General features: G+C 36.9%; 1 protein-coding gene across 1 annotated transcript in view; it reads left to right on the plus strand.

Annotated features, from left to right (window-relative positions):
- Nucleotides 1-19,374, plus strand: part of FBN2 (fibrillin 2) — a 222,722-nt gene that overhangs the window by 137,153 nt on the left and 66,195 nt on the right. The window contains exons 19-25 of the mRNA XM_082457817.1: nucleotides 1,549-1,674; nucleotides 6,191-6,310; nucleotides 11,989-12,126; nucleotides 12,719-12,769; nucleotides 13,245-13,370; nucleotides 16,030-16,257; nucleotides 17,089-17,214. Coding sequence (XP_082313943.1) covers nucleotides 1,549-1,674; nucleotides 6,191-6,310; nucleotides 11,989-12,126; nucleotides 12,719-12,769; nucleotides 13,245-13,370; nucleotides 16,030-16,257; nucleotides 17,089-17,214 — 915 coding nt within the window. The remainder of the gene's footprint in view (nucleotides 1-1,548; nucleotides 1,675-6,190; nucleotides 6,311-11,988; nucleotides 12,127-12,718; nucleotides 12,770-13,244; nucleotides 13,371-16,029; nucleotides 16,258-17,088; nucleotides 17,215-19,374) is intronic.

Here is a 19,374-nt window from a genome sequence, read left to right on the forward strand (position 1 = left end):
TAGAAAGAAACAGTTGCTGCAACATATCCAAACATGATAACTGAGATGGGTGTTTCCTTTTGTAATTTATAAGGGAATGTTTGAAAAAACTCAAGTATGTAGTTCGTATATTCAAGAATTTGTGAAGAATCTAGATTTTCCCGTGGAGCACTTGAGTTCACTTTTATAAAACGAATGTTATTCCATCCATTATTATATATAATAATTTTTACATCTAACCACTGATGGCTCTTACATCCAAGTCTTGATGATTATGATTAGAAAGAAATACATTTTTCTATGTTTATGGCTCTGGGTTTTATTACTGATTTATGTTATTATATATCCATTTCACCTTGGGTTGAAGATATACATACAGATGGATATATAAAGCTATATTAAATATCATGTACTTACAACAGATTTTGATATCTGTTGGGAAGGGCACCAGCCAGAGATTGTTGAACATTTATAAAAATATGCAAACCAGCTAGTTTTTATTCCCCAGAAGCAAAGTTGCTTCCAGCATAGTGTCCAAGTACAGTTGAGCACATGAATACCCTACTGAAAACAGGGAGGTTCAGTGAGCATTCACACATTGAACACAGTTCATGGCACTACTCAACTCTTTAAAGCAGGTACGTGCGTAATTTTGATAAAATTAGAACTAGATTTTAAAAATAAAAATGAAGCCAAATTCCAGTTTTAGTTTGCTGGGGCTGCCCTAACAAAGTACACAAAACGGGGTTGCTTAAAACAACGGAAATTGATTGTTACAGTTTGGGAAGTGAGAAGTCCAAAATCAAGGTGTCAACAGGACTATGCTCTCTCTAATGGCTCTAGGGGAGAATCTTTCCCTTCCTCTTCTAGTCTCTGGGATTTGCTGGTAATCTTTAGCATTCCTAGGCTTTTAGATGTGTCACTGTAGCCACACATCCATCTTTGCCCTGTGTGTCCTCACATCAGCTTCCCTCTGTACGTGTCTGTCCTTATGTCAAAATTTGCCCTTTTTCATATGGACTCCAGGCGTTGGTGTCCGTACCTATATTGGAATACAACCTACCTGAAGGATCTTATTTTAACCTGATTACTCTATAACAATCCTATTTCTAAATAAGGTCACATTCTGAGGTACTGTGGGTGAGGGATTCAAAATATTTTTTGAGAGACCCATTTCAACCCATAGCATGGACTAATGGATAAATTAATTACGATTCAGCCACTTGATAAAATGTACAATCATGAGGGAGATTATGGTGATGCTTAAAATATAATACCGCTGCGGGACACTAAGTAAATGAAGAACAAAGTAGTAATGTGCCTCTTCCAAAGCATTACACACCTCCCGGGAACTTCAAAACATCTTAAAAGTAGCCACAAGAATAAGAATGTTCCATATGAGTAAAACCAAATATATTTTGCTTAGGATCAGGAATGTGCTTTGGATACGAAGAGACTGAGTCAAGGTATGGGGTGAGGAAAAAAACAAACAACAAAAATAAAACATTTTGGTCACTGTGCTGTTTGTTTCACTGTGTGTGTCTCCTGTCTTCTGACGGTTGCTTCCAGACATTGATGAGTGCCTGGTAAACAGACTGCTTTGTGACAATGGCCTATGCCGAAACACACCTGGGAGCTACAGCTGCACCTGCCCACCTGGCTATGTGTTCAGGACTGAGACAGAGACGTGTGAAGGTAAGAGCCATCTTCCTTCATTGTGAACAGTAAGCGCCTCAATATGCATGAACCACAAGTACGTTATGAAGCAATAGAGCAGAAAGAATGTTGTTTGAATATGTTTTAAATTTTATAATCTCTTTCAGCTAATCTGCCAGTTTTAGAAATAGCATGCACCTAACCCAGTTTATAAAACCATCAGTTTTGTCCCATTCAGATGAAATATCAACAAACATTTTGAATTTAATGGGGAAAATAAAGTGAAAGGAGCCAATTTGTTTTACTTGCTAATAACATGTCAGATTTTTGTTTGTTTTTCCCTTTTTAAAACCACTATGACACATTAGCCTGGGGGAACCTGCACTGTAATGGCAAAGTCAGCTCTTTGGCATTTTATTTATGAAATGATTGATAGACCTCAGAGGTTGGCCCAGAAAATATTTGGGGCTTGAGTAAAAATGGTCACCTTAATTAAACTTATAGTCCAAGAAAATTGTCCTTTGCATTTGACAATTTTGAAGTTATTATTTGGGCTTAAAGGTCATGAATCACTGTTTAAAAACGTCTTCCTTTTCTTTTGAGCTCATTTTTCTTCAGTGGAAGTTACATGAATGAGTTAAATGCTTAGGAAAGGCCTCATTTTCAGTAGATACCAGCTGAGCAATGAGTGCCTTCAATTATGTTTTTGTTTCTTGATCAAAGTACTGCGTATTTCAGAATACTCTGTTGTATGACTACTAGTCATTTTTCCTTTTAAGTCTCACTGTGTGGGCCTACAGAAGTGTCCCATGACATTCTCAAATCCAATAACTACTTCCAAATAGTAACTTTTTCAAAAAAAAATTCATCTTTAGTTATTTGGAGTAGCCCTTTTCTATCTGTTAAAGTATTTGTTTCCTAGTGACTTCATAGCCAAGAAAACTGCAATAGTAATATTATGCAAAAAGATGTTAACATTCTCTTCATCTTATTGTTTAACTTCAAAGCATTCTTATGAACAGAAACAAGTTAGGACTCAAACAGGATGCCAGAACACAGACGACTTAGCTGAAGTCAATGAAATGCAATTACAAAGTGCAATTCTCAGTTTGGATTGAATTTGAGGGACCACTGAAAAGCAGTAATTAACCTGAAGAAAGAAAAAAAGGGAAGAAAAAAGAAAACCTCGGCATAAAATGCAGTTTTTCTGAACTTAGTTTTGGTAACTGTTGAGTTCCCCTCCTATCCACCACCTGTGGCAGGAGCTGCTCAAAGAAAAGCGCACTTTCCATTCCCAACTAAAGTACTTGAAGATTCATCCTGTCCATAGATAAGCAGAGATGACAGGGGGCACACTTAAGAATTTTGAATATTTTCACATAATATGTGTTTAAATTAGCCTAAGCTTCTTAAATGTATTCAACCAGAGTCTTTATTTTCTAGCACTCACTCCCCTCAACACCTCTTATCCTTCAAAATTGCCATGAGAAACTTTGTAAAAGAAAAAAAATTCTAGCCATATTTACTCCCTGAGTGTTTTGGAGGGTGGGGGAAGGGATTTCAAGAATTGTGTTTCTTTCCGTTTTGTTTTTATTCCCGACTTTCTACACTTCCTTCTCACTGCCCTTTATCAGTTTTATCTATTGTCTCTTGGAAGATAAGCTTCTGTTAAATATCAGGAAGCTCTGAAAGCAAGAATAGCTAAGAATATCATCTTGATTTAACTGGGAAGCTGATGATTATTAGGACTGGTTTCCCTGTCCATAGCGACAGTACCCTTGGTGCTATTGTGAGGGAGACACATAACGGGGAACTAAATGGTTGGTGTCTGATTCAGTTTGGTCAGATTGGTTTGCATACCAAATCATCAATATTTATAGCATATTTCTTCCATTTTAACAAGTAAGATGAAGTTGAAGGGCACTGAGAGGTGAAATACCAAAGGGTAAATAAAAGGGATTCGTCTACTTACGTGAAAAAGTGAAGAGTAGGAGCTAATGGTGTTTGATAGTATGACATTGGATGATTACATAAATATTAAGGCATATTAATACCAAATCAGGCAACAGTGATGGTTAGAAAGCATGGTCTTTGCTTATTTTGTCCAAAGGATAATTGTTCCTGATAAACCTGAGCCTTTTCTTTAATACGAAATATGTTTTATTACCTGTCGTTTATAAGAAAGAAGTTCATATTATGTAAATAAAAGAGAAATGATAGAGAAATATTTTGGTTCTAGCCTTATGACATTTGTGGAAATAAAAATGATTTGTTGTGAGAAATCCAACCAAATAACTGTTATTTCTACACTTTCTTCCCACTATTAAGTTATTTGCATTTTATTAAGTGTTTTGCAAAAAAGAAATAGACCTGCAGGCCACGGATATCTTTTTCCCTTGGGTGTCCTCCTTATTTCCAGTCTTGCATTCACACAATAAATTTGTCTGCCTGAAGCAGTTCTCTGCATGCTATTCTTTCTAAACTAATTTCCAAAGAGTAGGCAGGGAATTATCAGCCAATTCATTGCCGATTCTAGCTTTCTCTCTCTATATTTGCTATATTCACTAATTTTGCTTGTCATTCATGTTTTCAACAGGCTATTTTAAATATGTAATAAATAGCAGTGATCAAGTTTCTCTGATATTTCAAACTGAAGTTACTAAAATTTATCTTACTTTTTTTGTTTGAGCTCTGAGAGTCTGTGAAAGTTAAAATTTTTATAGCAAGCACTGTGGTTTAGATTGTGTTTCCAGTGACATAACTAGTTAAATGTAAACCAGATGTGCTTTGAAGTTTATTTCCAGGAATGTACAGTGAACTGTTTCAGTTCCTGGTTCCACGACATTTATAACATAAAAACATTGTATTTAAAGAAAAATTAAACAGTTTATATTTGTAGCTGTCATGGCATGTGTTTATAGTTTTTGAGTTCATAATTGCTTAATATAAAATAGGGATTTTGAAAGTATATGATACTGACATTTTTCTTTTGGGGAGCTTCTTACAAATAAAATTAGTAGGTAATATATCATCTGTCTTCAGATTAGGTATCTGCTGCTTTTTTGGCTGATTTCTTTTTTATATTGTGTTTTTATTGAAAGAATTTTAGTACTCTGGAATAGATGTTTTCATTCCAAATCTGTGCTATATTTATAAAACCTGCTCTTGTATTTTTCTTTTAAGAGGCTTTCTTGCTACAAATGACCTGAAAGAAAGATGCATTTATATTTCTTCACACAATTTCTACTTGAAGAATTCATTTAATACCTGGGTACTTCTTTAGTAGTTTTGAAATAGCAAAGAAGGAACATAATTGTTTTCCACATGGATTTTTAAATTTGTATTTCAAGTCCACAGACTTAAAAATCAGTGAGCCCTGCCTTTTCAGAACCAGTTTAGTTTATATTTGACTTGAGATGTTCAAGAGTAAACATTACAATCTTCTAGATATTTATTTGCATGTTTTCCTTGGTATATATAGGATTCATGTTTAATTCAAAGAGGTGTTTAGAAAAAAATAAGTATTATGGTGAACTCGGAAACTGTAGTGTTCAACAAAAAAAATCTTGAGGTACGTTGACCTGTTTCACATAGTTAATCAAATACAGAAAGAAATCCATGTCTCTCTTCCTTAAATTGAGTGGTTTAATTTATATTGAAGGTCAGTCTTTGATATTGTTTCTAAACACTTTAGCTAAATCTTGTATTTATTTTTAATTAACTCATGTTAAACTATTTAACTTTATTGGCTTGACATTTTGTTTAGTCACCACTTGAGAACATAGGCATACTCTAATTCTGACTGTCATACTTCTGACCGTCAACAGGAATTGTTTAGATTATGGTATATGATTTGATTTAGGACTCAGATCAAATTAATGATAGTAAAGGTCTATTTAACACAATTAAAAGATTTTTTTCTCTTTTTAGTTTTAGCACAATCAGTTGTGCTTTAAAAATGTCTCACACCAAACATGGAAATGTGAACGGGAAGGTGGATAAGGGCTAGAGGAGAATGCTGTACCCAGTATTAAAGTTTCATCCCTTATTTCCTGATTTGTATCCAGAAATTTGGAATTAAAGCCAGCATTGTGATATGTTGTCTCTACTACAGGCTTTTTAAATTCTTCCAAAACCTCTCGGAGCCACAAATGACAGAAACAGTCACTTTTGTGCACAGCACACATTGCGCCCAGGAATATGTTGCTTTCCATGGAATCAGAATTCAAATTTCCCACAGGAAAATTACATCTCATTGTAGGAGAAAATGAATCCCATTTATGTAAAGTTGTAGTGAAACAGTGAAGATTTAGATGCTAAACCCTTTCAAAATGGCCTGATTGCTGTAGTCCTACTGAGTCCCCAGCCGTGCACATGTGTATTCACACTGTAAAATGCACTTCTCCATTCCCCATTCACTTTATGCCTCATAGAACCATATTAAAATTACAAGAGCCAAGTTTACCAGACATTCTGGCATAGCGTGGCTTGTTGGAATAATATTTTCCAGAAACACATGGCAGCTCTAACAGAATCTTTTCCTTCTGGATTGTAGATATAAATGAATGTGAAAGCAGCCCATGTGTCAATGGAGCCTGCAGGAACAACCTTGGATCTTTCAATTGTGAATGTTCTCCTGGCAGCAAACTCAGCTCTACAGGATTGATCTGTATTGGTAAGATTCGTACGTGGTGCTGATGTTTCAGTTTCACTACAAAGATAAGCAGAGACCTCAGGACTTCTGTGGATAAAAACAGAACACAATCACAGGAAGCTAATAATTAGGAGTTACTTCAGTTGTTTTCTCTTGTTATCAAGATAGGAGTACAACATGATAGCATAAACTGGACAGGCTCTTAAATTTTGTTAGATTCTGGGAAGCGTTCCTTTCTTATAAGTATATATATTATGCTATACGTTATAAGCATTTCCATACCACACACATATTTATATTCATTCCCCAGGAATGCCTTAGGCATCAATACAATCAAATCCTTACTGCATACTTTTTATAAACAACCTTCAATGGTAAACAGAAATGTGATCGCATTTGGACTCAGTTAACAAGACGAGAATTTGAAGAGTTTAAACTTTAAACAAATAGAAAGAATTTATTGTTTTTTTTCATTTCTCCCATCAATCATAAATTTATGAGCTCCAAGGAAGAGAAGATAACTGTTTTCTTGCTTTGGGAAATCTCTAAGAGAGAAAGATTCCAAAACTTCCAAGACATCTTTCAGTGTATCTCAAAACATATAAGGTCAGTTTTTGATAAAGACGATAGGAGATATATAAAATGAAATAGTCTGATCTGTCACTATAAGCAACCGTTCAGCATATGTAAGCAAAAACGACCCCAGTCATTCTTTCCTGCTTCCAGTGTCTATGGCTACACTGGCTAGGTATACTTCATATTATTACCTAGTATCCACCTTTAAAGGGAACTAAATATATATTTCCAAGTAGTTAGGGAGATGTTTCAGTTTTACATAGTGCCAAATAAATTGGCTGGTTTTGTTTGTTATCTATTCAGTATCAATGTTCAACTTAGTATTTTCCAAAGACAATAGTATTTTCAGTATTATGTCTGATGCTAGCAATATTTAGCTGGATGCTTAGGGTACCTGTTTGTCACGGGAGGAGAACTGACCAAGTCCAAAGTTTCAATGAAAACCTTCCCTTTGGAAATGCCAACTCTTCATCTCCCAGTGAGGTACAGCTGGTGAAATTTGAGCCTTGCTCAGCTCTCCATACTAGGAAATAGACTGCCATCTGCCTAGGGCATTACTTTTTTTCTCACAGAATTCCTGGTTCGGGGGGAGGACATGTGGGTTGGATCTGGTAAGGCAGAAATATTTTTGCTAAGCCACAGTTTCCAACTGAGATAGACTCGTTTTATGATGCAAAGGAAATGAACTCAGCATTAGTCAATTAATGTCTCAGAAAACTAACTCTGTATGCCACTTGGGCATCAAAGATATCTTAGTTTTTGCTTTGTCATAAACATGTCTGTGATTTTGGCCTTTACCCTTATAGTTATTAATGAAAAGGAACAAAGACTTTTTATTTCCAAGTCATTATGTTGGACACCTAAACACCACCATATTTTTCTCAGCCAATGTGTTACGTGTTTTCATTCATTGTGATCACATTTGAATATCCCAGCCTAAAGCTGCTCAGAAAGAAATTTACTTAATATTTTTAAATTTTAGACATCATTTTTTCTTCTTTTTTTATTAAAAACAGAATTCTAGTTTTAAAAAGGGAGTTAATAGTAAAATATACTTAGGAAATATTATAAATGTACTTTTTAATAGGACTGTTAAACGGCTTTAATCAGTAATTAGCCTGCAAGCTGTTCTTGGTAGGGGCCAAATCTCTAAATTTAGCACTGGATAAAAATTCCCTGATGTAAATTAAAAATTTTAAATTGTCAGAATGTACATGAATTAGTTAGATACAAAGAATATTTAGGGATTTAGAAGATATTATGCAAACTTCCTAAGTATAAACCAATCTTGAACTGTTCTATAAACTGCTTGAAGAGACTGCTGTATGCTGGTTGAAATGATTAAATATAATAGAACAATAAATTTGGTTAATCTTTCCTGCCTTACACTGCTCACATCTGATAGCTCTGCATAATCTAGTCCAATTTCCCTCATCTTTGGCTTGAATCTGCGTTCTGTCCTTAAATTACGTGGACACGACAGGGGCAATGCTCCTCATCTTAGCCTATTAGCAGTGTTTAGCACAGTTCATCACTCATCCCTTCTCAAGAAGTTTTTCATTTATGGCCTCCTCTTTTTTTCCTTTCACTTTTCTGGCCCGTTTCCTCAGTTTCCTTTGTTAAATCTTTCATATTCTCCTGTTTTCCAATTTGAAATGTCTCACAGGTCAGTCCTTGGACCTCTTTGCTTCTCTGTCTTACACTCATGCTTAGATGGCCTCTACATTGACTCACATTTCTCTCTCCATCCTTAATCTGTCTGCTAATTTCAGACTGGTATTTCTAATTATCTGCACAGTGTCTCCATTTGGGTGTCTAGTTGACATTTCAGACATAGCATATCTAAAACCAAATTTCTATCTTTCAGCTTAAATCTGTGTCTCCTAGAATCATTTCTGTCTTGTCAAATGGTAACTCCATTCTTATAATTGCCAGCCTCTAAAATCCTGGAGTCATCCTTGATGCTTTTCTCTCAAACTGCACATTTAATCCATCAGTAAATCCTATTGATTGTACTTAAAGTTTATCCATATTTCAACCACTTCTCACCACCAAGATCAACAACCCCCAATCCAAGCCACCATTATTTTTCTTCTTGATTTTTACTGTAGCCTCTAGCTTATCTGCTTTCCCTGCCTTATTTTTTTCAGAGATCTTAACCAACCTCTGACTATATAAGTACATCTATATTGTGACTCTGTGTGTGTGTGTATGTGTGTGTGTGTGTGTGTGTGTGTGTAGGTATATAGGTACACACACAAGAAAAAACAATCAGGAGATAGAGATGGATTGTATATGTGTGTGTGTGTATGGATTTGGGGACTTTTCAGTGTTGATACAATACCAGCCTACAGAAGCAGAGTAAAGCCTCTGAAATCATACAGTGCAGGTTTGAATCTTGATGCTGACACTCTGCTAGCTGGGTGACCTTACTTGGGTAAATTAGTTGACCCCTGTGCCTCAGTTTTCTCATCTGCAAGTTGTCCATACCTTATAGGGTTGTTTTAATGGGTAAATAAACTAATACATGGAAAGCCTTTAACAGTGCTTGTTGCTACCTCAATAAATATTAACAAATATTATTACAATATATCTTACTTAAAATGACTACAGCCAAGGTGATAATCAGTAATTAACCCAGTCCTTAAAAGACCATTTACATACACAGTAGCCTTACACAAGCATCTCTGTTTCCTCTGTGCTATGGAATGTACAGGTTTAAGCCTATAAAAAACCTGTAATTTGAGACCTGATACAAATACATATGAGCAAATCTTTTTCATTTGCACACAGTTTTTATCCAAACTGAATCTCAAAACAGAAAAAAGCAAACAGACCGCCTATTTCTTCCCCACATCCTTGCCCCATAACTTTTTGTATTCAGTCAAGGACAGAATTGTTTGTTTTGTTTTATCCTCTGTCCCAGAGAGCTTGGGTTGTAGGTAATGTCCTCTTACCCACTACCTTGTTCCATAGGGAATCAGAGTACAACGTCTCCCTTCATGGGCTTGCCAGTTTCATTGCAATTCCCTTTCTGTGTTTCTGGTTGTATTTTCTTTTTATTGTTGATTTTAGCAGTATAACTTTATTTGCCCTTATTATTAGATGAGTTTTAAAGTAAATACTGTAGTTTACATTTAGGTCTATGATGCATTTTGAGTTAATTTTTGTGAAGGGTGTAATGTCTATGTTCATATTAATTTATTACGACCTTAGGTTTGGTAATGACTTGGATACAACACCAAGAGCATGAGTCATGAAAGAAGTAATTAATAAATCAGGCTTCATTAAAATTAAAAACTTCTGCTCTGCAAAAGATATGGTCAAGAGAAGGAGAAGCCAAGCCACAAACTGGGAGAAAATATTTGCAAAAGACATATCCGATAAAAAGACGGTTATCTGAAATATAAAGGGCTCTTAAAACTCAACAATAAGAAAACTAACAACCTAATTAGAAAATAAGCTAAAGATCTTAACAGATAATTCACCGAAGAAGATATACAGATGGCAAATAAGCATATGGAAAAATGCCCACATAATATTTCATTAGGGAAATGCAAGTTAAAACAATGAGACACCACTACACACCTACTAGAATGGTGAAAATCCAAAACACTGAGAACACCAAATGCTGACAAGGATGTAGAACAACAATAACATATTCATTGTTGGTGGGAATGCAAAATGGTACAGCCACATTGGAGACAGTTTGGATGTTTCTTATAAAACTAAACGTAGTCTTACCATACACCCCAGCAATTGCACTCATTAGTATTTATTCAAATGACCTGAAATTTATGTCCACCCAAAAACCTGTACACAATATTTATAGCAGTATAGAGTCATTGACTGTAAAAAATGTACCACTCTGATGTGGGATATTGATAGCGGGGAAGGCTGTGTGTGTGAGGGGGCAGGGAGTATATGGGAACTCAGTACTTTATGCTCAATTTTGCTGTGAACCTAAAATTGCTCTAAAAAATGAAGTCTATTTTAAAAAATGAAAAAAAAAATAAAGTAAATACTGTAGGAATAGGCTTTTTCTTTATTGTTTTCCAAGACTGTGACCACACTACGCTATTAAGCTTTGTTAAATTGTTTTACACATCACCTGCAGAGGGATCACCTCAGGAGCTTGTCAAATGCAGACTCCTGGGCCACACACCTGGAAACCTATGAGTCTGCGTTTTAACAAGAAGCTTGGTAATGTTATGCACAGTAAACTGAGAACCACAGTACTGCAAGGAAAACTTCACATATGATTTATTTTACCTAATTAATATTTGCCATGTCAACTTTGGATTCCTTTTCTCTGCTTCAAAATTGGTTTTTTAATGGGCATTTGAGGAAGAATCTGATGTAGAAACATAGTCTAAAAAGCCAGGAGTAGTTGCCTCTGGATGGTTGGATTACAGGTGATTTTTATATTTTCTCTGCTATTTCTTCAAGTAGTTTATCATAAACACGTGTTACGTTTTGAACTAGAGATAAGGCTATACATATGTATCATAGAAAGATGCCTGAAAGAAAATACATCACATATTAGCCCTGGTGTGTCTTAATGGTGGTTTTATAAGTGATGTTTATTTTTTTATCTTTAAGATTTCTTTTTTTCAAATTATTCATCAAATAATTATCTTTGGTTGGAGAAACACTGGCTTCTCTCCAACAGAACGGAAATTGTGTGTGGTTTATTTGGTGGGGAATTAGGAGAGAAGGCGATTACTTGGAGAATGTTATTTAATAAAATCTTAAATATCAAAGTATCTGCCATAAAGAATAAGTCTTATGAATATTTTTCATACAAGTAACGATCTTATAGGAGTAACGCCCTGTATTTGCAAATCCCAGTACGAAATCGTGGGTAGTAGCGGCTGCTCCTAGAATACCCATAGATATAATTGTATTAATTATCATATCGTGTGAAATATATACAGTACCATATTTAATTTTCATGTATGTAATATGCTGTATTTAAATGCATGTACGTGTAAATGTGTCTATAAAAAAGTTTTTTAAATAATGTTTTTTTTAATACTATTGAATAATGCCTTTGGTGTATAGAACTGAGTTCTATTTTCTTCAGAGATGAGAGCTCCCCACTATTTCCTATTCCTTTTCAGACAGCCTGAAAGGGACGTGTTGGCTCAACATCCAGGACAACCGCTGTGAGGTGAACATCAACGGAGCCACTCTGAAATCCGAATGCTGCGCCACCCTCGGGGCTGCCTGGGGGAGCCCCTGTGAGCGGTGTGAACTAGGTAGGAGCCTGGCCAGCGGGCTTCTGGGCTTCTCATCGGAAAGCTTCTTCCTCAATAGGAATCTCTTTCTCTGTATATTTCCATCATGAAGAAGACCATAAGATCAATACCTTCCCCAACATGTTGTCTTTTCTGGTAAAATGTATTCACTTCTTGAAATATGTATTTGGTTTATCCTTTTACTATAAGCAGACCTTCTGAATAGTTTGGATAAGGAAGGGAATCAACTAGAATTGAGCTACTGGGTGACTATCAGTATCCTCCAATATTCTTATTTGCATGTGTCCCGGTAGAGCATGATGTCTCTTTTCTCTAAATCTTTTGTTTACTTGTGATTTGGTTGACAGTGTGAAAGCAAAAGGAAATTGTAGGAAAAATTATGAGAATCTCAATATGGGTCAACACCGATGGAGTTACCACACCATGTCATGTGCTCCACTGAATTGAACAGAGGGCAGCTGGAGTCCTTTGCCTCTAAAGCCCAGATTGTGGTTTTTATTTAGTTCAATTTAGATTCCATTATACTGTTTCTTGAGCTTAAGACAGTTGTGCTTTTTGTAATGAAGTAAAAATGTGTCCTTTGTTCTCACAGATACAGCTTGCCCAAGAGGGTTTGCCAGGATTAAAGGTGTTACTTGTGAAGGTGGGTGCGTTCTTGAATGACATTGTAAGTCTTTAGAGCAGTATTTAAAATTAACATTCACTCTCACACTTTGGAGATATTTATCACTTTCAAAAACCTTGGAATTTCAATGAAAATACTCGATGTAGTCAACAAATGTTTTAGAATAATATTCTTAGGAAACAGCTTAGAATTTCCCATTTCTCTTCTTTATGCCGTTGGGTGAATTTTTGTGAGGACATCACTAGCCTTTAAGGCACAAAACAGCTGGCAAAGGTGTATGTCTGCGATGTGTTTTATGGACGGACAAGGCTGTGGTAGTTTTCACAGCTGGTACCCAGGAAACCCGGTGGCTTCGTTATGGAATATTTCTGCTTGACTCAAGTAATGGTCCACATTGTATTGCAGAATGAATATGCTATACAGGAAGTAAGACTACACCTGCTTTTTCTACTTGTAACATCTTTCTCTCTCTGCTTGCTTCATTTCCCTGCAGACGTTAATGAGTGTGAGGTGTTTCCTGGCGTTTGCCCAAATGGACGCTGTGTCAACAGCAAAGGATCTTTTCATTGTGAGTGCCCTGAAGGCCTTACGTTGGATGGAACTGGCCGTGTGTGTTTGGGTAAGTCCATACTCTCTTGTGTTTTATGCATGAAACCAAGCGTGAATTTTCTTATTTTTTTGGATAATGGCCTGACCAAAACTCTTTGGTCTATAGCTGGAAAACTTGCTTTAAGTGCGATATTTGGGGGAAACTCACCAGAGGATATTTTTAAAGTGAATGAATTTAAATGAAATGATTTCTGTATAATACAGAAAGTTAGTACTACTCACAAATTTATCTCAAAAATGCATCTTCCCCAACTGAAACTCTGTACCTATTAAACACTAACATCCCATTTATCCCTCTCCCAGCCTCTGGCATCCCTGCTTCTACTTTCTGTCTCTATGAATTTGACTACTCTAAGTGCCTCATAGGAAAGGAATCATATGATATTTGTCCTCCTGTGACTGGCTTGTTTCACTTGGTGTGGTGTCTTAAAGGTTCATCCATGTTGTAGCATGTATCAGTATTTCTCTCCTTTCTCAGGCTGAGTGGTGTTCCATTGTATGTATGTACCACATTTTATTTGTCTACTCATCTGTCGATGGACGCTTGGGTGGCTTCCACCTTTCGGCTGCTGTGAATAATGCTTCTATGAGCGTGGGCGTACAAATATATTTTCAAGTCCCTACTTTCACACACACACAAAAATTATAAGTTCTTTAATCAGATATTTTAGGCTGTTTAGTCTTTCACACTGAGTCAGTGGAAGAAGAGAACTATGTATATTTTGAACATAGAAGAAAAATTGGAGGCTCGTGTTTGAAGTTAACATTTACCAGCCCATTGCAGCTATGCTCCGTGACAAGACAGTGGGGAAAGTCATGGCAAAGTTATGTGGCTTCTGTGTGAGAAAATTGACTGATCCTACCCCTTCCTTTACCATCTTCAGAATTTAAATTTTCTTAATGCTTTATTTTCTAAAGATTTTAAATAAGGAAGCTCTTTCTGTCAGCATTGTATTATAGAAATGCCTAGCTGACTTTATTTTTTATCAGTGTTATTCTTGACTAAACTTAAGTTTCATGATTGAAAAAAAAACTTCTATTGATCCTATGTTGTCTCTGAACAATTTTTTATTTACTTAAGGGATTTTTTCCCAATATCTTATGAAACAGTAAGTTTTTAGTTTGTAAAATAACTTTACATAGGCTTGTATTTGAAATTTAAGCTTGTAGACAAAGTGTGAGCAATGGTAGTATTATATTCCAAGATCTTCAAGGTATTTAAGTAGGTATTCTAAAATTATATATTAACTAAGTATTCAAAAAATTATATATTAAAAATTATTCCAAAACTATGTAATAAATATTTTTTAATTATTATATTCAAAGATCTTTAAGGTATTTTAAAAACAGGGATTTTTAAAATTAGTAGTAAGAAAAAAAGTTTGCAACAGCATACAGTTTAGTTATTATAATTAACACAAATTTCATTTTAAACTAATTTTTGACAGCATATTTAAATTTGGATACAAAGTATGACTGTAAAATCATATGAAAAAAAAATCATATGGAATTGTTTAGAAATTATAATATCCAAAGTCCAATTATAAAGAAAACTTCTTTTTGGAGTTTTATTCTTAAATTATCTCCAAAGTTTAGAAAAAAGTAAAGTATCTTTTGAAGATGACAAAGTAATGTATCAGTATGGTCAAATAACTAATAAAATCAAATTGCCTTCAGTAACTAAATGATGTTATATATAAATTTATATCATTGATTTAAAATTATCACTCAGCAAAATAAATTCTCAGTAATATCACTCAAAATCATGCCTTTGTAATATTCTAAGAGGATATATCGGATTCTTCATCCTTGTACTTTTGTTAAATGCTTTTTTTTTTAACATCTTTATTGTTAAATGCTTTTTGTCACTACTTAAATTTTGCCACAATAATTTACCGTGGCTGTGAATGTGAGAAAGTTTCAAGAGATTGGCATATGAAAATGGAAAATATTCTGAGAACAAAAGAGATAAACTGCTCTGATAGGAGTTGATCTAAATCAGGAGTTCCAAACTCAGATGCTTGCAGGGGCCAAGCAGTTAACATAAATGAGTGAGGTGGTAATAAGGAGTAATGGAGACTGCAACAAACTGTAAAGCACATGTACTATCCAAACGTTTCCAAAATTAATATTTTAATTTAATGTGTGTAAGCCAGTCAAAACATTCACAGGCCGTATGTTGACAATGTTTTGATTCCTGATGTAAATATTGATATGAAACTCAGTAGTAAAGGCACAGGATTACTCTACCAGGCTCTCATAACTTTTTACATACGTAATTCAAATGCTTTTTTTTCCCCCACTAATCCCAGAATTACTCATATCTTAGTGGCCCTAAAATATGCTAAAGTTAATTTATTCTTTCTGATGTCAGTGCTACGAAAAAAGGATCATAGCCGATGATAAGAAGGAATCTTATCCCAAGGGAACCTTTTCTTCCTGAAGGTGTCAGGTGAGAATTAGGTAATACTGAAGGAGAACCCACCTGTGCTCTCTTTAAATGACTGTCATTATGGTATCCACTTCAGGAGGTCAGGGACTCTTGTCTCCTGCCCATGAGTGTGTCTCCAGGGCCTGGCCTCATCCCAGGGCCTAAGCAGATGCTTGGTATGTGAATGTTCAGTGCATCTTACAGCTTCATCTCAGACTGTGGTTCCCTCTGCCCGTAGACATCCGCATGGAGCAGTGTTACTTGACGTGGGACGAAGATGAATGCGTCCATCCTGTTCCTGGGAAGTTCCGCATGGATGCCTGCTGCTGCGCGGTCGGGGCAGCTTGGGGCTCTGAGTGTGAGGAGTGCCCCAGACCTGGCACCAAGGAGTACGAGACCCTGTGCCCCCGGGGGCCTGGCTTTGCTAACAGAGGGGACGTTCTTACTGGGAGGCCATTTTACAAAGGTAACCGTCAGCAGCGCATTTGGTTCCCTCTGCACTAAAGCTCACCTTCCGCGTTCTCTGAAGATTGATTTTGCCTTAAACGTTTGATTTCCCACTTTATTTTCTTTGTTAAACAAAACATGCGACCAGCCTTATGGCCCAGGAGTATACATCACCTATACTAGTTGGTATTGAAGTGAAGATACTGAAAAAGACAGCTAAGCTCACTTTTCTTACATCCTTCTACTGTACTGCTGCTTTCCTCAGCACAGCCTGACGAGATGCAGCCCTGATGTTGCAAAAAGTTCTCTATCTCCCCTAAACTTTACAAAACAAATGGTCAGAAATACAGGGATCAGAACTGTTCAGTAAAAATACAGAATCTTTTTCACAATTGACACTTCCTGTGTGGCATCAGTGTAATCATTGAAAACTTTGATATCCCCCATTTTTACTTGAGTACATTCTTTTCATTCATGTTAGATTTTTAACTTAAAATGACGGACCTACCCTTTTATTTTTTAACATCTTTATTGGAGTATAATTGCTTGACAATGGTGTGTTAGTTTCTGCTATATAACAAAGTGAATCAGATATACATATACATATATCCCCATATCCCCTCCCTCTTGAGCCTCCCTCCCACCCTCCCTATCCCACCCCTCTAGGTGGTCACAAAACACCGAGCTGATCTCCCTGTGCTATGCAGCTGCTTCCCACTAGCTATCTGTTTTACATTTGGTAGTGTATATATGTCCATGCCACTCTCTCACTTCGTCCCAGCTTAAGGGTAAGCTGGACCTACTCTTTTATATCAACCAGCTCTACATTCCAGCTCTGTTTTGCCTGTAGATATCAATGAATGCAAAGCATTCCCTGGGATGTGCACGTATGGAAAGTGCAGGAATACAATTGGAAGTTTCAAGTGCCGTTGCAATAGTGGCTTTGCTCTAGACTTGGAGGAAAGAAACTGCACAGGTGAGACTATTCTTCTGTTGTACTGGGTAAGCCTTGGCTCTCTTTCTTTTGCTATTTGGAAGTACTGCCTTTAAAAGCCCATCTTCTCACTAGGAACATGTACATTGTTCTTTTTATTTCCTTTTCCCTGTGCCTAAACCACTTCTCCAGCAAACTTGTTGTGAGAGAGCTGCAAAACAGCATGAAAATAATATCTGTGCTACCTACAAGAACAATATAACAATAGGATTTTCAGAATATATGAGTACTAAAGAATATAGCCATTAAATCAACACTTGTATAAACTTGACATTCTGTTACAAATTTTAAGGTTTGTAATAGAGAAGTTGTAACATATTTTCCTCATCTGTGGACAGATTTCTTAATAATTATGCTTCAGGCACAAGCCATATCCATACCCTTATCCATAGTCATTCTCTTTAAGAAAATAGACAAAATTCCAAGTTTTTCTATTAGGCAATATAACAAATTATTCCAAACACTTGAAATATGTCTCCAAGGTCTTATTTTCAGAACTCTCATTTTTCATACTCTCTTTGGAATTTTCCCTTTTCTCCTGCCCCCACTACGTGTTCATGATCTCCACTGAAGTGTCTCTCTTGACTTCTTCCTAGCTTCCTACTCCATACGATCCTACTGATTCACTCTTGGCCCTACCCAGCCTAGACTATCCCCTAAGCATTTCAGAACTATCCATCTGGTCTTTTGGAGTTCTGCCGTCTTGTCTTTCTGCCGTGCCTTCCATGCCGATCCCCGACTCCTAACACCCTCGCCACTGTTTTCTCCACTCAGGGCTGCTGAACTTGGGGGGGAGAGCCTGAGAAAAGCTGACCGAGGTCCCTGCATTCACCCTCAACCAGGCCTTTGAAGCTGCTGACCGATACTTGTATTCACCTCTTTACGTCCCTTAATAAATTTCTCTTCGCAGCACTTCTAAACCTCTTCTGACTTACACACCCTCTCGTGTCGCTATTCATTCCTTTTCTTCTTTATTGAAGTCAAACCTGATTTCCAGGACCCTTCTCACACACCCTCTTCTCTCGTATAAAATGTCCTTTTCCAGCCCTACTCTCTCCTCCACTTCCAGAGAAGGAAATGTGATGTTCTTCTGCAATTTTCCAGCGAAACTCTCTGCTTTCACTCTCCTTCCCTCCTCCTGCTCCAGGCCCTTCTTAGCAGAGTTCACTCCTCTCTCTCTGGCATCTCCCCCTCTTTACTGGTTTCTTCCCCTAGACCTGTAGACAAGTGCAGAGCATCTCCTCAGCCCTCCTTTTCCCTCAAGCTACCATGCACTTTTCCTACTTTCACCTCTCATTCCTCTCTTTTAAGTAACCATTTGCTTTGTAGCCCCTGAATGCTGACCTCCCTCCTTCAGGCACGTATATATACTCTTGCAAAACACCTTTGCCAAGTTCAAAAAAATCTTTCTCTCAGTGCATATTCTCCTTGACCTCTGGCCAACCCCCTCCTTGATTTTCTTCTCTCTTAGCTTCCATGGTGTTTCCCGTCTCAGTTGTCCTATCATGACTATGATGTTCCGTCTCTAATCTTCCCAGATTCTTCTTGCCTTTGGCATTTTCCATCCCTTGGGCATTTTCCAAAGTCCTCTGCTCTCTCAACATTCTGCCTCTCAGAATTGCATCTACCATCACGCCTTTTTGGATGGCCTCTGTTGAGCTGACTCCTAGGTGCCATCTCTAGCTCTCTAGTCCTCCTGAGTTCCACTCCTGCATTTCTAACTTCCATCTGGACAGTTTCTCTTTGTTTTCGTCTCCCTTTGTCCCATCCCCCTTCCTCTGCCTAGGGACTTCCTTGGATATATTAATAGTATCATTTCACTCAGGATTGAAGCCTCAGACTTAATTTTGACACCTCCGTCTCCCAATAGGCAAGTGAAAAAGTTATGTATATTCTTCCATCAAAATGGCTATTTCAAGTACTTGTACTATTTCTCCTACACTATTGTTGATGCAGGTTCAGCTCCTCAGGAAACAGATTGAGCAGAGATTAGCAGGCACCAAGGTTATTAGGGATTGGTCTTGGGAGGGAGGGAAAGGAAGCAGAAGTGGGCTGTGATGCAGTCCCAGTGTGGTCCTCAGCCCACCCGCCCCGGGAGCTCTGCATCTGGGAAGCACATCACAGTTGTCTTGAGTTAGGGCA

This window comes from Balaenoptera physalus (genome assembly GCF_965194825.1).
Source record: "Balaenoptera physalus genome assembly, chromosome: 3".
Classification (NCBI taxonomy): Eukaryota; Metazoa; Chordata; class Mammalia; order Artiodactyla; family Balaenopteridae; genus Balaenoptera; species Balaenoptera physalus.